At 38.9% G+C, this 17,866-nt stretch overlaps 1 protein-coding gene across 11 annotated transcripts in view; it reads left to right on the forward strand.

Moving 5' to 3' along the window:
• Positions 1 to 17,866, forward strand: part of HIBCH (3-hydroxyisobutyryl-CoA hydrolase) — a 152,255-nt gene that overhangs the window by 25,255 nt on the left and 109,134 nt on the right. For 9 of the 11 annotated variants that reach the window (XM_070802166.1, XM_070802175.1, XM_019969456.2 and 6 more), the window contains exons 3-5: positions 2,469 to 2,609; positions 4,406 to 4,490; positions 8,265 to 8,345. In XM_070802166.1, the coding sequence (XP_070658267.1) occupies positions 2,469 to 2,609; positions 4,406 to 4,490; positions 8,265 to 8,345 (307 nt within the window). Of the gene's footprint in view, positions 1 to 1,524; positions 1,546 to 2,468; positions 2,610 to 4,405; positions 4,491 to 8,264; positions 8,346 to 17,866 lie in introns of those variants that run through there. The other 2 variants (XM_070802172.1, XM_070802173.1) reach the window with 2 other exon arrangements.

The following is a 17,866-nucleotide window of genomic DNA, read 5'->3' on the forward strand; positions in this document are numbered from 1 at the left end:
TGCAGCAGTTAGTATCTAGTTCCCTAACCAGCTTTGCAAGAAATGTTCCCTTGGTATCTCTAATTTTCTTGAAGAGATCTCTAGTCTTTCCCAGGAATGGTATGGACCTAATAGAAGCAGAAGATATTAAGAAGAAGTGGCAAGAATACCAGAAGAACTATACAAAAAAGATCTTAATGACTCAGACAGCCATGATGGTGTGATCACTCAACTAGAGCCAGACATCCTGGAATGAGAAGTCAAGTGGGCCTTAGGAAGCATCAACAAACAAAGCTCGTGGAGGTGTGGAATTTCCAGTTAGCTCTTTCAAATCCTAAAAGACGATGCTGTGAAAGTGCTGCACTCAATATGCCAGCAAATTTGGAAAACCCAGCAGGGGCCACAGAACTGGAAAAGGTCAGTTTTCATTCCAATCCCAAAGAAAGGCAATGCTAAAGAATGCTCAAACTACCACACAATTGCACTCATCTCACATGCTAGTAAAGTAATGCTCAAAATTCTCCAAGCCAGGCTTCAACAGTATGTGAACCATGAACTTCCAGATGTTCAAGCTGGATTTAGAAAAGGCAGAGGAACCAAAGATCAAATTGCCAACATCCGTTGGATCATCGAAAAAGCAAGAGAATTCCAGAAAAACATCTCCTTTGCTTTATTGACTATGCCAAAGCCTTTGACTGTGTGGATCACAACAAACTGTGGAAAATTCTTCAAGAGAAGGGAATAGTAGACCACCTGACCTGCCTCTTGAGAAATCTGTATGCAGGTCAGGAAGCAACAGTTAGAACTGGACATGGAACAACAGACTGGTTCCAAATTGCGAAAGGAGTACATCAAGGCTGTGTATTGTCACCCTGCTTATTTAACTTATATACAGAGTAAATCATGCAAAATGCCAGGCTGGATGAAGCACAAGCTGGGATCAAGATTGCTGGGAGAAATATCAATAACCTCAGATATGCAGATGACACCACCCTTATGGCAGAAAACAAAAAGGAACTAAAGAGCCTCTTGATGAAAGTGAAAGAGAGTGAAAAAGCTGGCTTAAAACTCAACATTCAGAAAACGAAATTTAGTGTGAAGAGAGATGAAAGTTTATTAATACTTGTATGTAGCATGTTGTATAATATGAAACTTTTATCCATATTATTTTAAAATTTAGAATGATGTAGGTATCTGAAAACTGCAACTTTTTTGGTCTATCATCTGTTTTTTTGTCTGAGTGAGGGTTTAATCAAGGAAGTAGAACCACTGAGTATTGAAGGGGAGCAAAATACACCACCCCAAGACGTGCCACTTGCCTCACTCAGCGTGGTGCGTGAGGCCCTTCTTGTTGTTGCTTAGTCACTTGGTCGTGTCTGACTCTTTATGACCCCATGGACTATATATAGTCCATCAGGCTCCTCTGTCTATGGGATTTCCCAGGCAAGAATACTGGAGTGGGTTGCCATTTCCTCCTCCAGGGGATCGTCCCAATCCAGGGATCGAACCCGAGTCTCCTGCGTTGGCAGATGGATTCTTTACCACTGAACTGCCTGGGAAGCCTGGGTGAGGCCCTAAGAACTTCTGTATGAGGCATGTTCTTCACTACTACTGAATATGATTTTGTAATCCCATTTTATAATCTGGCCTTAAAGCACTTTTTCTGCCTACTTTCCTGTCATTTTCTCAAGCAGCCTTTATTCCACTCCTGTTTAACAACTTAATATTTTCAGATAGTCGTTGTTCATGTTTTAGCAATGTGCTACTCTCCAGGATTTTCACTCCTTTTTTTCCTAGAGTACATCAAGGTCCAGCTCAAATATCATTGTTTTTTCTTTTTTCCAAGTTGTTGGTAGCTACTATAGTCAGAATTACTTGCCCTCTGTGTTCATCTTTGATTTTCAAGTACCTAACATATTGCTTCAGAGAAGGCAGTGGCACCCCACTCCAGTACTCTTGCCTGGAAAATCCCATGGACAGAGGAGCCTGGTAGGCTGCAGTCCATGGGGTCGTAAAGAGTCGGACACGACTGAGCGACTTCACTTTCACTTTTCACTTTCATGCATTGGAGAAGGAAATGGCAACCCACTCCAGTGTTCTTGCCTGGAGAGTCCCAGGGACGGGGGAGCCTAGTGGGCTGCCGTCTATGGGGTTGCACAGAGTCAGACACGACTGAAGCGACTTAGTAGTAGTAGTAGTAACATATTGCTTGGTATACAGTAATAAAGATTTAAGAGTATTTCATTTTAGGACTGGGTTCTAATCAATTCACAAAATTAAGAGATTTAAGAGATATATATCTTTTTTGGAATTGTTTATCTACACTGTGTAAAGAACTTTAGGACACTTTGTGAGATGTACCAAGTTGTCCGTTTGATTAGCTGCTCTTAACATTGTATGAAAGATGTGCATTTAATGTGTGATGTTGATGTTGACTTGTGACAAAAACGTAATGAATTTTATCCTAAAGTTATTCTTTGTTTACACAGAAAATGTCTAATCACACAGATGCAGCAGCAGAAGTCCTGTTGGAAAGAAAAGGTTGTGCAGGAGTGATAACACTAAACAGACCAAGGTTTCTGAATACCCTGACTCTTGGTATGATTCGGCAGATTTACGCACAGCTAAAGGTTTGTCATTTCCTTAAAACAGTCATATGGATCCTTTTAAAAGTTGTCTTTATAGAACTTTCCTAGTGTTTTTTCCCGCAGAATTGCTTCAGTGTATCGGCGCAGTGCCCAAGCCCCATTGCTTCTGGAGTCCTCGGTTCTTTCCTCAGTGGTTGTCCTGGAGCGTCCCTAGTGACGGGGAGTTCATTGCTGCATAAGACACGCCATTCCACTTTAGCATGGCTCCAGGTTGTGGTGGCTCAGATGGTGAAGAATCCGCCTGCAATGTCGAAGACCTGAGTTCGGTCCCTGGGCTGGGAAGATCCCCTGGAGGAGGGCATGGCAACCCACTCCAGTATCCTGGCCTGGAGCGTCTCCATGGACAGAGGAGCCTGGTGGGCTACACTCCATGGGTCACAAAGAGACACGACTGAGCGACTAAGCACACCACAAGTTTCTTCGTACATTCTGCCGCTCTTCATTTTTCCAACGTTTTGACCAGTAATATTGGCTCTGCCTCTTGGGTCATGAGTATACACATATAGTCTGCTTCTACATGACAGCTTTTTTGGTTGGAAGATGACTGTTTTTGAAGTACTTGTCCAGCCTTTTCTTGGAAAAGGCCTTAAGCTTTCCTATTCTAAGAAAACTGCATGGTGTAGTGGAAAAACATGACTCAGTCACACTACCTGGGTTTGAAATTTTGAATTTCTATTTATTAACTGTATAGATTGGAAATGTTATTCTCTCTGTTACTCCATTTTCCTCGGCTGTGAAACAGGGATGGTAATTCACAGAATTGTTGTAAAGATGAAGTGAAATAGTATACCTGATACACTTGGCCACATAGGGGTTAAAGATGAGTTCTCCCCTGCTCACCAGTTCCTTAATTCTTCATTTGATGAGTCTTCCATTCTTTATCTGTTTGGGCCACCTTATAATATGAGCTTAAGTGTGATATAGAGGAATAAACCAGGTGTTCCAGGTTAAAGTGGAAGAAAAGTAGAAACTTCCATGTTAGAATACCATATTTCCATTAGTGTAATCCAGTATTGCATTAACCTGTTGGACAACCACCTCTTCCCAGGTACATCTCTTCTTTATCTTGTATATTTTTATTCTCTAGTGTAGAATTCATGGAACCCCGGTTAATTCTTCTGACTCTGGTAAACTAATTTTTTATTTAGTCTATTGTTCTAGCCTTTTCAATATCCATTGGCTCTTGATTCTTTCATCCTGCTTATTTATTAGCTGTCCTTACCAACCCCAAAACACTTCCAGATTTGATCAGGAAAAGTGTTTCCACTCTGTTATTTACAAATTTGTCAGTAGGACAGAGCCTTTATCACCACAGTAGAAAGATTACTGCTGTTTATCTGCAATCTCTGGGCTGATTTGTTTATCAGATTTATAAGCTTATGTAACATAACATTATTAGGCCCATATTTTTTTCACCTTGGTATCAAAGTTGTCATTATCAAATACGGATCACAAAATGTACTCATTTAGCAACTTTGAAATAGCTTCTAATTTATGTCAGAAAAGAAAATGAAGTTAGAATCCATTCTTCTGGATATGCTTTATAAAGCTTATGCTTTGCGTATATCCATATATGTCTATATATACACATATGTGTTTATGTGTATATGGATATATCTCATTCATTTTTGTAATTTATTTTTTTAATTGATGAATAATTGCTTTACAGAATTTTTTCTGTAAAGCAGAAAAAACCTCAAACCTCAATGTGAATCAGCCACAGGTCATGAGTTTGTATTTATAATATGCTTATACCATCTTCTTTTACATTTGACCAGAAGTGGGAACAAGATCCGAAAACTTTCCTGATCATCATAAAGGGAGCTGGTGAAAAGGCTTTCTGTGCTGGAGGTGATATCAGAGGTAAAAACATTGCTCCCTTTCACCCAAATACTTTATTTCCCCTAATCATCTTGAACAAAATGTCTAACTTATGATACGTGAATTCACTTTTTATTTTTAAATAGCTGTTATTAAGCAGCTCAGTTTATCACAGGCAGGCATGCATGCATGCTCAGTCGCTCAGTTGTGTCTAACTCTTTGCGACCCCATGGACTGTAGCTCACCAAGCTCCTCTGTCCATGGGATTCTCCAGGCAAGAATACTGGATTGGATTGCCATGCCCTCCTCCAGGGGATCTTCCCCACCCAGGGACTGAACCCACATCTCCTGCATTGGAAGGCAGATTCTTTACCACTGAGCCACCTGGGAAGCCCTTTGTTTAGGCGGTTTACCAGAAATGCTTCCTGGTTATAACTCAGCTTCCTCTCCCTAAACACTCATAGGCCTGACAATCTGGCTATGTTGAGTACTTGCCATTCTCCAGATATAACGTACTCTTACATATATCTATGACTTTGTGCTTTCCCACTGTTCATGATCCCAAAGCAAGAATGCACTTAATATAGTATTTATCCTGTTTATATTATCAATGTTTTTATGTTTAAATACACATGTTGAGATAGTCAAAAAGATTAATTTTCCTTATCTTGCTAATTATTTACGTCAGTCTGTACACATTTAACAGTTAAAGACGAAAGAGAGAAGAAATGTTGAGTTTGTAGGCTCCTGGGATTTTTTTTTTTTTAGTGTTTTATTTTTTATATTTGATTTTTTTGTATTGTGTTAAGATGGTGTTAGGGTTATTCTGTTTGCTAAATTTATAATTTTATGTAAACCATTACATTTGGAATAGAAAGAAACAAGCTCAATTCAGGACATAATTTCGAATATCTATTAAAGGAACTGAATCTTGAAATCTCACTTTGAAATTTTCAGCTGCTTAGACTGTTTTTGGCTGTGCTGGGTCTTTCTTGCTGTGGGCTCTCTCCAGTTGCGGTGAGCAGGGTCTACTCTAGTTGTGGTGCTTGGGCTTCTTATTTCGGTGGCTTCTGTTGTTGCAGAGCATGAGCACTAGGGCATGCGGGCTTCAGTAGTTGCTGCACATGGGCTCAGTAATTGCGGTTCTAGGGCTCTAGAGCACACTGGCTTAGTTGTCCCACTGCATATGCGATCTTCCCAGACCAGAGATCAAACTGATGTCCTTTGCATAGTGAAAGTGTTAGTTGCTCAGTCATGTCTGACTCTTTGTGACCCTGTGGACTGTAGCCCACCAGGCTCCTCTGTCTGTAGAATTCTCCAGGCAAGAATACTGGAGTGGATAGCCATTCCCTTCTCCAGGGGATCTTCCTGACCCAGGGATAGAGCCTAGGTCTCTCCTACACTGTAGGCAGATTCTTTACTGTCTGAGCCATCAAAGAAGCCCTAGAATGACTTGTTAACTGAATTGTTTTTGAATTTATTGTTTTGCCTACAACTTAAATATTTTTAAAACACTGTTTTTCAGCCTAGAATTAACTTTTGCTCTAGAGTTGGGCCTTTGATCCTGTCAGTTTACAAATGAGCAGAGCCTTATGTGTTGATTTTAGCATCTTCTATTTGTGCGTATGAGTTTTAACTTTATATTGCTGTTTGGAAATACATTTAAAAATTCTAGAATTATTCTCATTTACATGTATTAAGTATTAAGATCTCAATTCCAAGAAATTTAGTTTCTTTAAACATCATAGTCCGAGACAGTAAGTGAGCACTCTGAAAAAAAATTTTTTAATGATATTACTAAAACATCATTTAATTTATATGGAACTATTAATAATTGATTAGAATAAGATTAGAAGGCAATCTCAGAGGATTTCTGAAGTAAAAGAGATTTATTTCACCAGCAATACAATTTGTACTCCTTTTCTTTTAGAATTGGTGAGAAATGAAAAAAGATAATGGATAAGAGTTTTAGGGATTTTATCAGTGAAAGCCTCAGAATGAGGCTCAATAGCAAACCTTTTTAAAAATTTTTATCTTTTTAATTTCACTTTCAATGATTAATTAATTCGGCTGCACTGCATGGCCTGTGGGTAGTTCCCTGACCAGGGATTGGACCTGGGCCATGACAGTGAACTCTGACTCCTAATCACTGGACCATCAGGGAGTTCCCAATCTTTAAAAAAAAAAAAACCAACAGGAAAAGAAGTCAATATTTGGTTAGAACATTTTGAAGGAAGCTGTATCAGTTCTGAAGTTTGTCTAAAAATCTAGTAGTCACCAATTTTTATGCAGCTGTTTCTCATAAAAGAAGAAACATGTATATATATTTAGTTTATATTTTAGTAGGTAATTTTCATGGAGAAGGAAATGGCAACCCACTCCAGTATTCTTGCCTAGAGAATCCTGTGGACAGAGGAGCCTGGTGGGCTGCTGTCCATAGGGTTGCACAGAGTTGGACACAACTGAAGCGACTTAGAATGCATTCGTGTGTTGGAGAAGGAAATGGCAACCCACTCCAGTATTCTTGCCTGGAGAATCCCAGAGACAGAGGAGCCTGGTGGGCTGCCGTCTATGGGGTCACACAGAGTCGGACACGACTGAGCAACTTAGCAGCAGCAGGTAATTTTCATAGGACTTAAAGACAGGAAAAGCATATACACTTGGTAGTATATGGAAGAGAGTTTTGACGGCAGTTTTGACATTGACCATAGTAAGAGTGTAGTGGATGTGAACTCTGGATAACAGAAAATTGCAACAGAAATGAAACCATTTGATTTTAACATCCTTATTTATTAATATCCATGAAAATATAATAAGAATATTACTATGTCATTTACCTCTCGAGCCTCACCTTTTACCATTCTCCTTTAGTCTTTTAAAACTACTTCTTTTTCTTTACTTATTTCTTGATTTTATTCTTTCTTGCCTGTTTGCCATTGTAGGTGCTCCTTTGTCTACTCAGAGCCCCCAACCCCCCACTGCCATCATTTTCTAGGAAACCCTCACCTATCGTTCACATTTGGCTCAGATGTCTCTCTTCTGGAAAGCCTTCTTTTAATCATTATCTCTTCTGCTTCCATTTCTGTCGCATCCCAACCCTAGAGTGGGCATGGCACAGGGAGTATATTTTAATAGTCTGTCTTACTAGTCTGAACTCCAGGCAGCTGTCTTATAACAGCACTGAAAATAGCGCATGGTATCTAGTAGATGCTCAGCAAACGTTCCATGAGATGAATATGACAGACGTATTTAACTAGTTAGAATATATAGAACTCTGTGTGTGCATGCCCAATGTGTGCATTCATTTCTTTGTGTGTATGCATATAATGTACTTTTTTTTGGCTGTGCTGCATAGCCTGTGGGATCTTAGTTCCGCCACCAGGAACCGTGCCCCCTGCAGTGGAAGTGTGAGTCCTAACCACTGGACTGCCAGGGAATTCCCTGTATAACGTATTTGTGTTAAGATACGTTGTCAAAGAAAACATGTATACAGCAAATGTTTATTCAGGTGGTATAGAAAATAGTCAAAATAATATGCATTTGGTACCAATATATAACTTACAATTTATAGCACCTTGTAAGTTGTTCTAAATAAGAATTTTTGCCTTGAAGTTTTGATATTGGACTATGGATTTGGGGCTGACTATAAGATGTCTGTGGTATGGGCGACTTCAGAACCTTAAGAAACCATTCTAAACTTTCCCTTTGGTACTTTCTGTCACAGTATTTTAAATTTATCTGACTGTATTGACTGGAAAACACTTTTTTATATTTGTAATCCTTTTTTTTTTTTTTTTCCCTTTTCTCGTATTTTAGCACTCTCAGAAGCTAGAAATACAAACCAGAAAATGCTTCAAGATTTATTCCGAGAGGAATATATTCTGAACAATGCCATTGGTATGTGTGCCCTGCTGAGAGCTTTGAAAATGGAATGAAGACAAAAGCTGCATAGAATGAGTTATTAAAATGTAGTCAACATGCTTTATTTAGTCTTTTATATACTTTGTGACAGAAATGAACTCAATTAGCCTGACTGCTCAGTTCAGTCACTCAGTTGTGTCCGACTCTTTGTGACCGTGTAGACTGCATCACGCTAGGCTTCCCTGTCCATCACCAACTCTCGGAGCTTGCTCAAACTCATGTCCATTGAGTCGGTGATGCCGTCTAACCATCTCATCCTCTGTCATCCCCTTCTCTTCCTGCTTTCAATCTTTCTCAGCATCAGGGTCTTTCCCATGGAGCCAGTTCTTTGCATCAGGTAGTCAACGTATTGCAGGCTCAGCTTCAGCATCAGGCCCTCCAGTGAATATTCAGGGTTGATTTCCTTTAGAATTGACTGGTTTGGTCTCCTTGCAGTCCAAGGGACTCTCAAGAGTCTTATCCAACTTCACAGTTCAAAAGCATCAGTTCTTCAGCACTCAGCTTTCTTTATGATCCAACTCTCATATCCGTACATGACTACTGGAAAAACCATAGCTTTGACTAGATGGGCCTTTCTTGGCAAAGTAATCACGAACAAAGCTAGTGGAGGTGATGGAATTCCAGATGAGCTATTTCAGATCCTAAAAGACGATGCTGTTAAAGTGTTGCACTCAATATGCCAGCAAATTTGGAAAGTCGGCAGTGGCCACACGACTAGAAAAGATCAGTTTTCATTCCAATCTAAAAGACAGGCAATGCCAAAGAATGCTCAAACTACTGCACAAATACACTCATCTCACACACTAGCAAAGTAATGCTCAAAATTCTCCAAGGTAGGCTTCAATGTTGTGTGAACTGTGAACTTCCAGATGTTCAAGCTGGATTTAGAAAAGGCAGAGGAGCCAAAGATCAAATTGCCAACATCTGTTGGAGTATTGAAAAAGCAAGAGAATTCCAGAAAAACATCTACTTCTGCTTTAATGATTATGCCAAAGCCTTTGACTGTGTATGTAGATCACAACAAACTGTGGAAAATTCTGAAAGAGATGGGAATACCAGACCACCTTATCTGCCTCCTGAGCAATCTGTATGCAGGTCAATAAGCAACAGTTAGAACTGGACATGGAACAACAGACTGGTTCCAAATTGGGAAAGGAGTACATCAAGGCTATATATTGTCACCCTGCTTATTTAACTTTTATATGCAGAGTACATCATGCAAAATGCTGGGCTGAATGAAGCACAAGCTGGAATCAAGATTGCCGGGAGAAAAATCAATAACCTCAGATATGCAGATGACACCCCCCTTATGGCAGAAAGCAAAAAGGAACTAAAGAGCTTCTTTATGAAAGTGAAAGAGAAGAGTGAAAAAACTGGCTTAAAACTCAACATTCAGAAAACTAAGATCATGGCATCTGGTCCCATCACTTCATGGGAAATAGATGGGTAAACAGTGGAAACAGTGAGAGACTTTATTTTTGGGGGTTCCAAAATCACTGCAGTTAGTTACTCTAGCCATGAAATGTCTTTTAATGCTTTCTCCTTGGAAGCAAGCATTGCTCCTTGGAAGAAGGCTGTGACCAACCTAGACAGCATATTAAAAAGCAGAGACATTACTTTGCTGACAAAGTCTGACTGCTCATTCCAGAACAATTCACACTTTTTTATTAAATGGCTTCCCTGGTGGCTCAGATGGTGAAGAATCTGCTTGCAATGATGGAGACTCAGGTTCTGTCCCTAGTTTAGAAAGATCCCCTGGAGAAGGGAATGGCTACCCACTTCAGTATTCTTGCCTGGTGGACTACAGTCAGGTTTAACTACTGTTTGCCCTATAATCAACATGGAATCATGGATTCTCATCATATGGTTGGGTTTCTTGGAAAACAAAAAAATAGGGTCCCAGTTTTCTCTATAAAATGAAGTATCGTTTCCTAATTCCTGAGAAACTCTGGGATGAAATTTCTTTATAGTCATCATTCCGGATTTCATTGGAAGTGAAGTAGTAGTTACTTTTATCAAGCATGTGTTTCAAGTGTTAAATTACAGTGGATAATATAGTGAATACTTGTATATCCACCAGCTCAGAATGAACAGACCTCTGTATTTTATTTCTGTTTGATGTTTTGAAACTTATTTAAATTAAATAGAATACTATGAATTTTTAAAATTTTTACTGTCCAGTCTACTTCGTTGCTCGCTTCAGTGCCATTTCTTTCTCCAGAAGCAGCCTGATCCCTCCTCAGAAGAAACCATTGTCATTAATTTTTAGCACATCTGATTAGGCTGTACGTTATATTTTTACTATATATTTATGAACAAAAGTAGTAGTATTTCATGGTTTTGAAATTTTCATAAGTACTTTCTTACTGCATATGCCAAAAGTTGTTTTTTAATAGCATGGAATGTAACTGTTCTATGTTATTCAGCTACCCAGTATTACTTACCTATTTGACATTAATGGATATTTTAGATTATTTCAAATTTTTATTAATACAGATTGTTACATCTTTATATGTAAATCCTTGGTGCCCATGTGCAGAAGTTTCTAGAAATAATAGAAGCCAAATGGATGGGTCATAGTTTATACCTCTTCAGTGTGTTTCCATATTCGTCTCCAAAGTACAAGACTTTATTTTCTGCATGTCATTGCTGTCATTTGTTTGTTTTTAAACTTTGTTAGCTTGATATCTTACTGTGGTTTAATTTGTGCTTCATTGTAAGTGCATGAGGTAGAAGGTGTTTTATGTTAATCATTTAGATTTTCTTTTCAGTTTCATCCTTTGTTTTTCTTTCTTATGTTTTTCTTTCTTATCATTTTTTTCTTAATTGATTTTATAGGTCTTTATGTAAACACACTTCTCTCAGTCTGCTACTTTATCTTTTCATATATACAAGTTTTTGTTTGAGATGAAATGAATGCATTCTTTTCCTTTATGATTTGTGTTCTTTTGCACTAAAAAAAAAACAAAAACAAAAACATGGGAGTATTTAAGATGTTCTTTTATATCTTCTTTTAATAGTTTGTTTTTTATACTCTAAATCCAATGTACTTGGATTTTTTTTGCATGTGACATCTTTTATTTTCTTTTTAGAAAACTAGATGTGTAATGTCTTTGACTGAAAAGGCTTTGTCTTCCTCACTGGTTTTAATGATACTTCTATCGTATATCAAGTTCTTTGTGATCAGATCTGTTTCTGGACAACTTTATTCACTGGTCTGTTTGTACTTATGATGAAACTATAGTGTTAAAATTAGTATGGCTTTAAGATATGTCTATATGTGGTAGGAAAAGTTACCCTTCTTTTAGGATTGTCTTGGCTACTCTTGGACTTGAGTTTCCAAAAGGATCTTAAAATTATTTCGACGTTTAGTAAACTTATGCAGACATCACCATAAACCAGTTTTAGCACATTTTCATCAGATTGACTTTCATGTCCTTTCATGTTTTGTAATTTTCTCTATAAAGATCTTGCTGATAAAAGTATTTTTTAAGTGTTATTCTTAAATAGTTTGTTTTCTTACTTGTTACATTTCCTAATTGACTATTTCTAGCCTATAGAAATATTTTTGATTTTAGTATTTTGTTTTTATAACCAGCAACCCTGCTGAAATTTGTTGTTAGTTCTAAAGATGTTTCTGTAGATTATCTTGGCTTTTCTATATAGGTAATTCTACCCTCTGCACATGACTTTTCCCCATCTCTTTCCAGTCCTTATATTTATGACTTTTCTTGTTACATTTGGTTAGAACCTCTGTTATAATACTGAATGATTGTAGTGTTGTCTTATTTCTGATGTACATGGGAAAGCTTTTAAAATTTCATTCTTTAGTATAATCTTTTTGTAGACGCTTTTTTACCAAGTTACAGACATTATTTCTATTCCAAAGTTGTTTGGGGTACTTTCTTTTGTTTGTTCAGTTGCACTGGTCCAGTACTTGAGCATCCACTTTTTCTGACTTCTTCCTCTTCTCTCCTGGGCAGGGACTTACTGAGTCCCAGCATCAGCAGGTAGAGTTTTCCTAGCTATGTTTCACAAACCACATAGCTCTTATTACTATAAGGCTTTATGTAGGTAGCTCATTGCATGTTCTGTGTGGCCTAGAATTTCTTCCTGATTCAGAACAGATACACACACCCTCGCTCATAATCTTTGGCTGTAGCTTCCATACAGCTATTAACTTTGAGTTTTCTTGTATGTTTCTGGCACTTGGGGATTTCCCTTGTTTGGCTTTGAACTTGGATATATATTGAAAAAAATTTATTTTCTAGAATTTCAGTGTCTTTGAAGTAGCAGTGGGGAAAAGAGGCTGTTTCCCAATTTAAGTGAGCCACTTTCAGTGGAGAGCTCACATTTCTTTCATAATCTGTAAAATTATACAGATCAGATTCACTTAGAATGTTTTATTCATTCTAAAAATTCTTACCAGCACTGTCCAACAGTACTTCCTGGAATGATGAAGATATTCTGCTTCTGTGCTGAGTAATATGGCCACTGCTAGTTACACGTGACTAACAAGCACTTGGAATGGGGCTACTTGTGATCAATAAGCCTAATTTTACCTTTGTTTAATTGTAATTAATCTAACTATATTTGGCTGTTGGCTGGTATATTAGTGCTGCTGCTGCTATACTAAATAAAAGAGGGGATAAAACCTCTAGTTTTAAAAGAGTTTGGGGAAAAAAAAAAAGAAGAAAAGAGTTTGGTAAAATATTAATATACAAGAGAAAGCCTTCCAGACATAATTTCTGTACATTATAATGACCTATCTTAATCATTAAGGAATTTGACAAATTTTGGCCTTGTGTCCTGCATCAGTTAGCTTTTAATACTTTATAACTAAAATATATGCATCTGTAGCTGAAATGGTGAATTTGTATGTATCTCCACCCCTATCACGATTGAGCGACTTCACTTTCACTTTTCACTTTCCTGCATTGGAGAAGGAAATGGCAACCCACTCCAGTGTTCTTGCCTGGAGAATCCCAGGGACGGGGGAGCCTGGTGGGCTGCCGTCTATGGGGTCGCACAGAGTCGGACACGACTGAAGCGACTTAGCAGTGGCAGTAGCCACCCCTATCAATAGAGACATTAGTTTCTATTGTTTCTAGGGGATTATAGTTAAAAATTGAGGGCTGTGGACATGCTTGTGTATGTGAAGTTAAAATTGTACTTTGGTGGTTTATTTGACAGGTTGGGAATATTTACAGAATTGCTAGATGGATCAAAACTGAAATTTTATATTGGTCTTTGGTAAGGAAGTTATATTGGCAACAAACTAGTAGAAGTACAGTGATGGATATGTTTATGTTGTGGGTGACTCCCTCTCTCAGAGGAAGGAAGAACAAAAGAGGGAAAGGAGCAGAGTAAAAGTTGGCAGAATTTTTGAGCTGGAAGGAACTTCTGAGGCAAGTCTCATTTAATAGATGAGAAAACGTATCTATGTATCATATACATGATATAGACATGTATGATAGGCATATATACATATAGCTTATGTGTGTGTATATGTATACAAATGTGTACATATATGGAAATGCCAGTATATAAGTAGAGACATCACCTTGCCAACAAAGGCCCGTATAGTCAAAGCTATGGTTTTTCCAGTAGTCATGTATGAATATGAGAGCTGGACCATAAAGAAGGCTGCTGCTGCTGCTGCTGCTGCTGCTGCTGCGAAGTCGCTTCAGTCGTGTCCGACTCGGTGCGACCCCATAGATGGCAGCCCACCAGGCTCCCCCATCCCTGGGAGTCTCCAAGCAAGAACACTGGAGTGGGTTGCCATTTCCTTCCCCAATGCATGAAAGTGAAAAGTGAAAGTGAAGTTGCTCAGTCGTGTCCGACTCTTAGTGACCCCATGGACGGCAGCCTACCAGGCTCCTCTGCCCATGGGATTTTCCAGGCAAGAGTACTGGAGTGGGGTGCCATTAGCTGAAGAATTGATGCTTTCAAACTATGGTGCTGGAAGACTCTTGAGAGTCCCTTGGACAGGAAGAGATCAAACCAGTCTATCCTAAAGGAAATCAATCCTGAATGTTCATTGGAAGGACTGATGTTGAAGCTGAAGCCACCTGATGTGAAGAGCCAACTCACTGGAAAAGACCCTCATTCTGGGAAAGATTGAGAGAAGGAGAACGGGGTGGCAGAGGATGAGATGGTTCATTTCAGTCACTCAGTCGTGTCTGACTCTTTGTGACCCCATGGACTGCAACTTGCCAAGCTTCCCTGTCCATCACCAACTTCCAGAGCTTGCTCAAACTCATGTCCATTCAATAGGTGATGCCATCCAACCATCCCATCCTCTGTCGTCCCCTTCTCCTCCTACCTTCCATCTTTCCCAGCATCAGGGTCTTTTCCAAAGAGTCAGTTCTTCGCATCAGGTGGCCAGAGTATTGGAGCTTCAGCATCAGTCCTTCCAATGAATATTCAGGACTGATTTCCTTTAGGATGGACTGGTTGGATCTCCTTGCAGTCCAAGGGACTCTTGAGAGTCTCCTCCAACACCACAGTTCAAAAGCATCAAGTCTTCAGTGCTCAGCTTTCTTGGGGTCCAACTCTCACATCTGTACATGACTACTGGGAAAACCATAGCCTTGACTAGGCAGACCTTTGTTGGCAAAGTAATGTCTCTGCTTTTTAGTATGCTGTATAGGTTGGTCATAGCTTTTCTTCCAAGAATCAAGCATCTTTTAATTTCATGGATGTAGTCACTATCTGCAGTGATTTTGGAGCCCAAGAAAATAAAGTCTCTCATTGTTTCCCTTGTTTCCCATCTATTTGCCATGAAGTGATGGGACTGGATGCCGTCATCTTTGTTTTTTGGATGTTGAGTTTTAAGCCAGCTTTTTCACTCTCTCACTTTCATGAAAAGGCTCTTTAGTTCCTTTTTGCTTTCTGCCATAAGGGTGGTGTCATCCGCATATCTGAGGTTATTGATATTTCTCCTGGCATCTTGATTCCAGCTTGTGCTTAATCCAGCACAGGATTTTGTATGATGTTCTCTGCATATAAGTTAAATAATCAGGGTGACAATATACAGACTTAACATACTCCTTTACTAATTGGAACCAGTTCCATGTCTGGTTCTAACTGTTGCTTATTGACCTGCATACAGATTTCTCAGGAGGCAGATAAGGTGGTCTGGTATTCCTATCTTTTGAAGAATTTTCCAGTTTGTTGTGATCCACACAGTCAAAGGCTCTAGCTTAGTCAATGAGGCAGAAGTAGATGTTTTTCTGGAATTCTCTTGCTTTTTCAATGATCCAGCAGATGTTGGCAATTTGGTCTCTGGTTCCTCTGCCTTTTCTAAAACCAGCTTGAACATCTGGAAGTTCTTGGTTCACGTACTATCGAAGCCTAGCTTGGAGAATTTTTAGCATTATTTTGCTAGCGTATGAGATGAGTACAACTGAGTGCTAGTTTGAGCATTCTTTGGCCTTTCCCTCCTTTGGGATTGGAATGAAAACTAGCCTTTTGCAGTCCTGTGGCCACTGCTGAGTTTTCCAAATTTGCTGGCATATTGAGTGCAGCACTTTAACAGCATCATCTTTTAGGACTTGAAATAACTCAGCTGGAATTCCATCACTTCCACTAGCTTTGTTCATAGTGATGCTTCCTAAGGCCCACTTGAGCTCGCACTCCAGGATGTCTGGCTCTAGGTGAGTCATCATACCATCATGGTTATCTGTGTCATTAAGATGTTTTTTTGTATAGTTCTTCTGTGTATTCTTGCCACCTCTTCTTAATATCTTCTGCTTCTGTTTGGTCCATGCCGTTTCTGTCTTTTATTGAGCCCGTCTTTGCGTGAAATGTGCCCTTGGTATCTTATCTGTAATTTTCTTGAAGAGATCTCGAGTCTTTCCCATTCTGTTGTTTTCCTCTATTTTTATGCATTGATCACTGAGGAAAGCTTTCTTATCTTTCCTTCCTATTCTTTGAAACTCTGTATTCAGATGAATGTATCTTTCCTTTACTCCTTTGCCTTTTGCTTGTCTTCTTTTCTTAGCTATTTGTAAGGCCTCTTCAGATAACCATTTTGCCTTTTTGCATTTCTTTTTCTTGGCGATGGTTTTGATCACAGCCTCCTGTACAATGTCATGAACCTCTCTCCATAGTTCTTCAGGCACTCTGTCTATCAGATCTAATCCCTTGAATCTATTTGTCACTTCTACTGTATAATCATAAGGGATTTGATTTAGGTCATACCTGAATGGCCTAGTAGTTTTCCCTACTTTCTTCAATTTAAATCTGAATTTTGCAATAAGGAGTTTATGATCTGAGCCACAGTCAGCTCCCAGTCTTGTTTTTGCTGACTGTATAGAGCTTCTCCATCTTGGCTGCAAAGAATATAATCAATCTGGTTTTGGTATTCACCATCTGGTGATGTCCATATGTAGAGTTGTCTCTTGTGTATGGAAGAAGGCACTTGCTATGACTAGTGCGTTCTCCTAGCAAAACTCTGTTAACCTTTGCCCAGCTTCATTTTGTACTCCAAGGCCAAACTTGCCTGCTGCTCCAGGTATCTCTTGACCACCTACTATTGCATTCCAGTCCCCTATGATGAAAAGGACCACTTGCCTGTTGCTCCAGGTATCTCTTGACTGCCTGCTTTTGTATTCCAGTTCCCTATGATGAATAGGACATCTTTTTTTGGTGTTAGTTCTAGAAGGTCTTGTAGGTCTGCATAGAACTGTTCAGCTTCAGCTTCTTCAGCATTAGTGGTTGGGGCATAGACTTGGATTACTGTGATGTTGAATGGTTTGGCTTAGAAACAGAGATCATTCTGTCATTTTTTAGATTGCACCCAAACACTAAATTTTGGTCTCCTTTGTTGACTATGAGGGCTATTCCATATATTTTAAGGGATTCTTGCCCATAGTTCATCTTCCAGTGTCATATTTTTGCCTTTTCATACTGCTTTTGGGGTTCTCAAGGCAAGAAGACTGAAATGGTTTGCCATTCCCTTCTTCAGTAGACCACATTTTGTCACTGGAGAGATGGTTGGATAACATCATTAAATCAATGTACATGAGTTTGGGCAAACTCTGGGAGACAATGAAGGACGGGGAAGCCTGGCATGCTGCAGTTCGTGGGGTTGCTAGAGTTGGACATGACTTAGTGACTGAACAACAGCAGCAACATATATATTGAATATTGTTGAATTGCCAGTTAATGACAAAGCAGAGACTGCAATTTGGGTCTTCTCACTCTCAGTCCATGCTTTTTCCTGTATGCTGCACTTCTCTTTATATCCAGATGCTTCTTTAGATGCATAAAAAACAAATTATGTTCTTTAAAATACAGCTGTGTTAGATAAACATTCATGACTTACAAGGGAAACATTGTTTTTCTCAGTAGCTGAATTATATGGTCTTTCATTTGTTTCAAATTGAGGTATTGAGTTATTTAATAACAATGAATAGCTGATTAGGATTGTATATGAATTGATGTTTTGTTTATTTATTTTTTAATTTTATTTTATTTTTAAACTTTACAAT

This window comes from Bos indicus, chromosome 2, assembly GCF_029378745.1.
Source record: "Bos indicus isolate NIAB-ARS_2022 breed Sahiwal x Tharparkar chromosome 2, NIAB-ARS_B.indTharparkar_mat_pri_1.0, whole genome shotgun sequence".
Taxonomy (NCBI): domain Eukaryota; kingdom Metazoa; phylum Chordata; class Mammalia; order Artiodactyla; family Bovidae; genus Bos; species Bos indicus.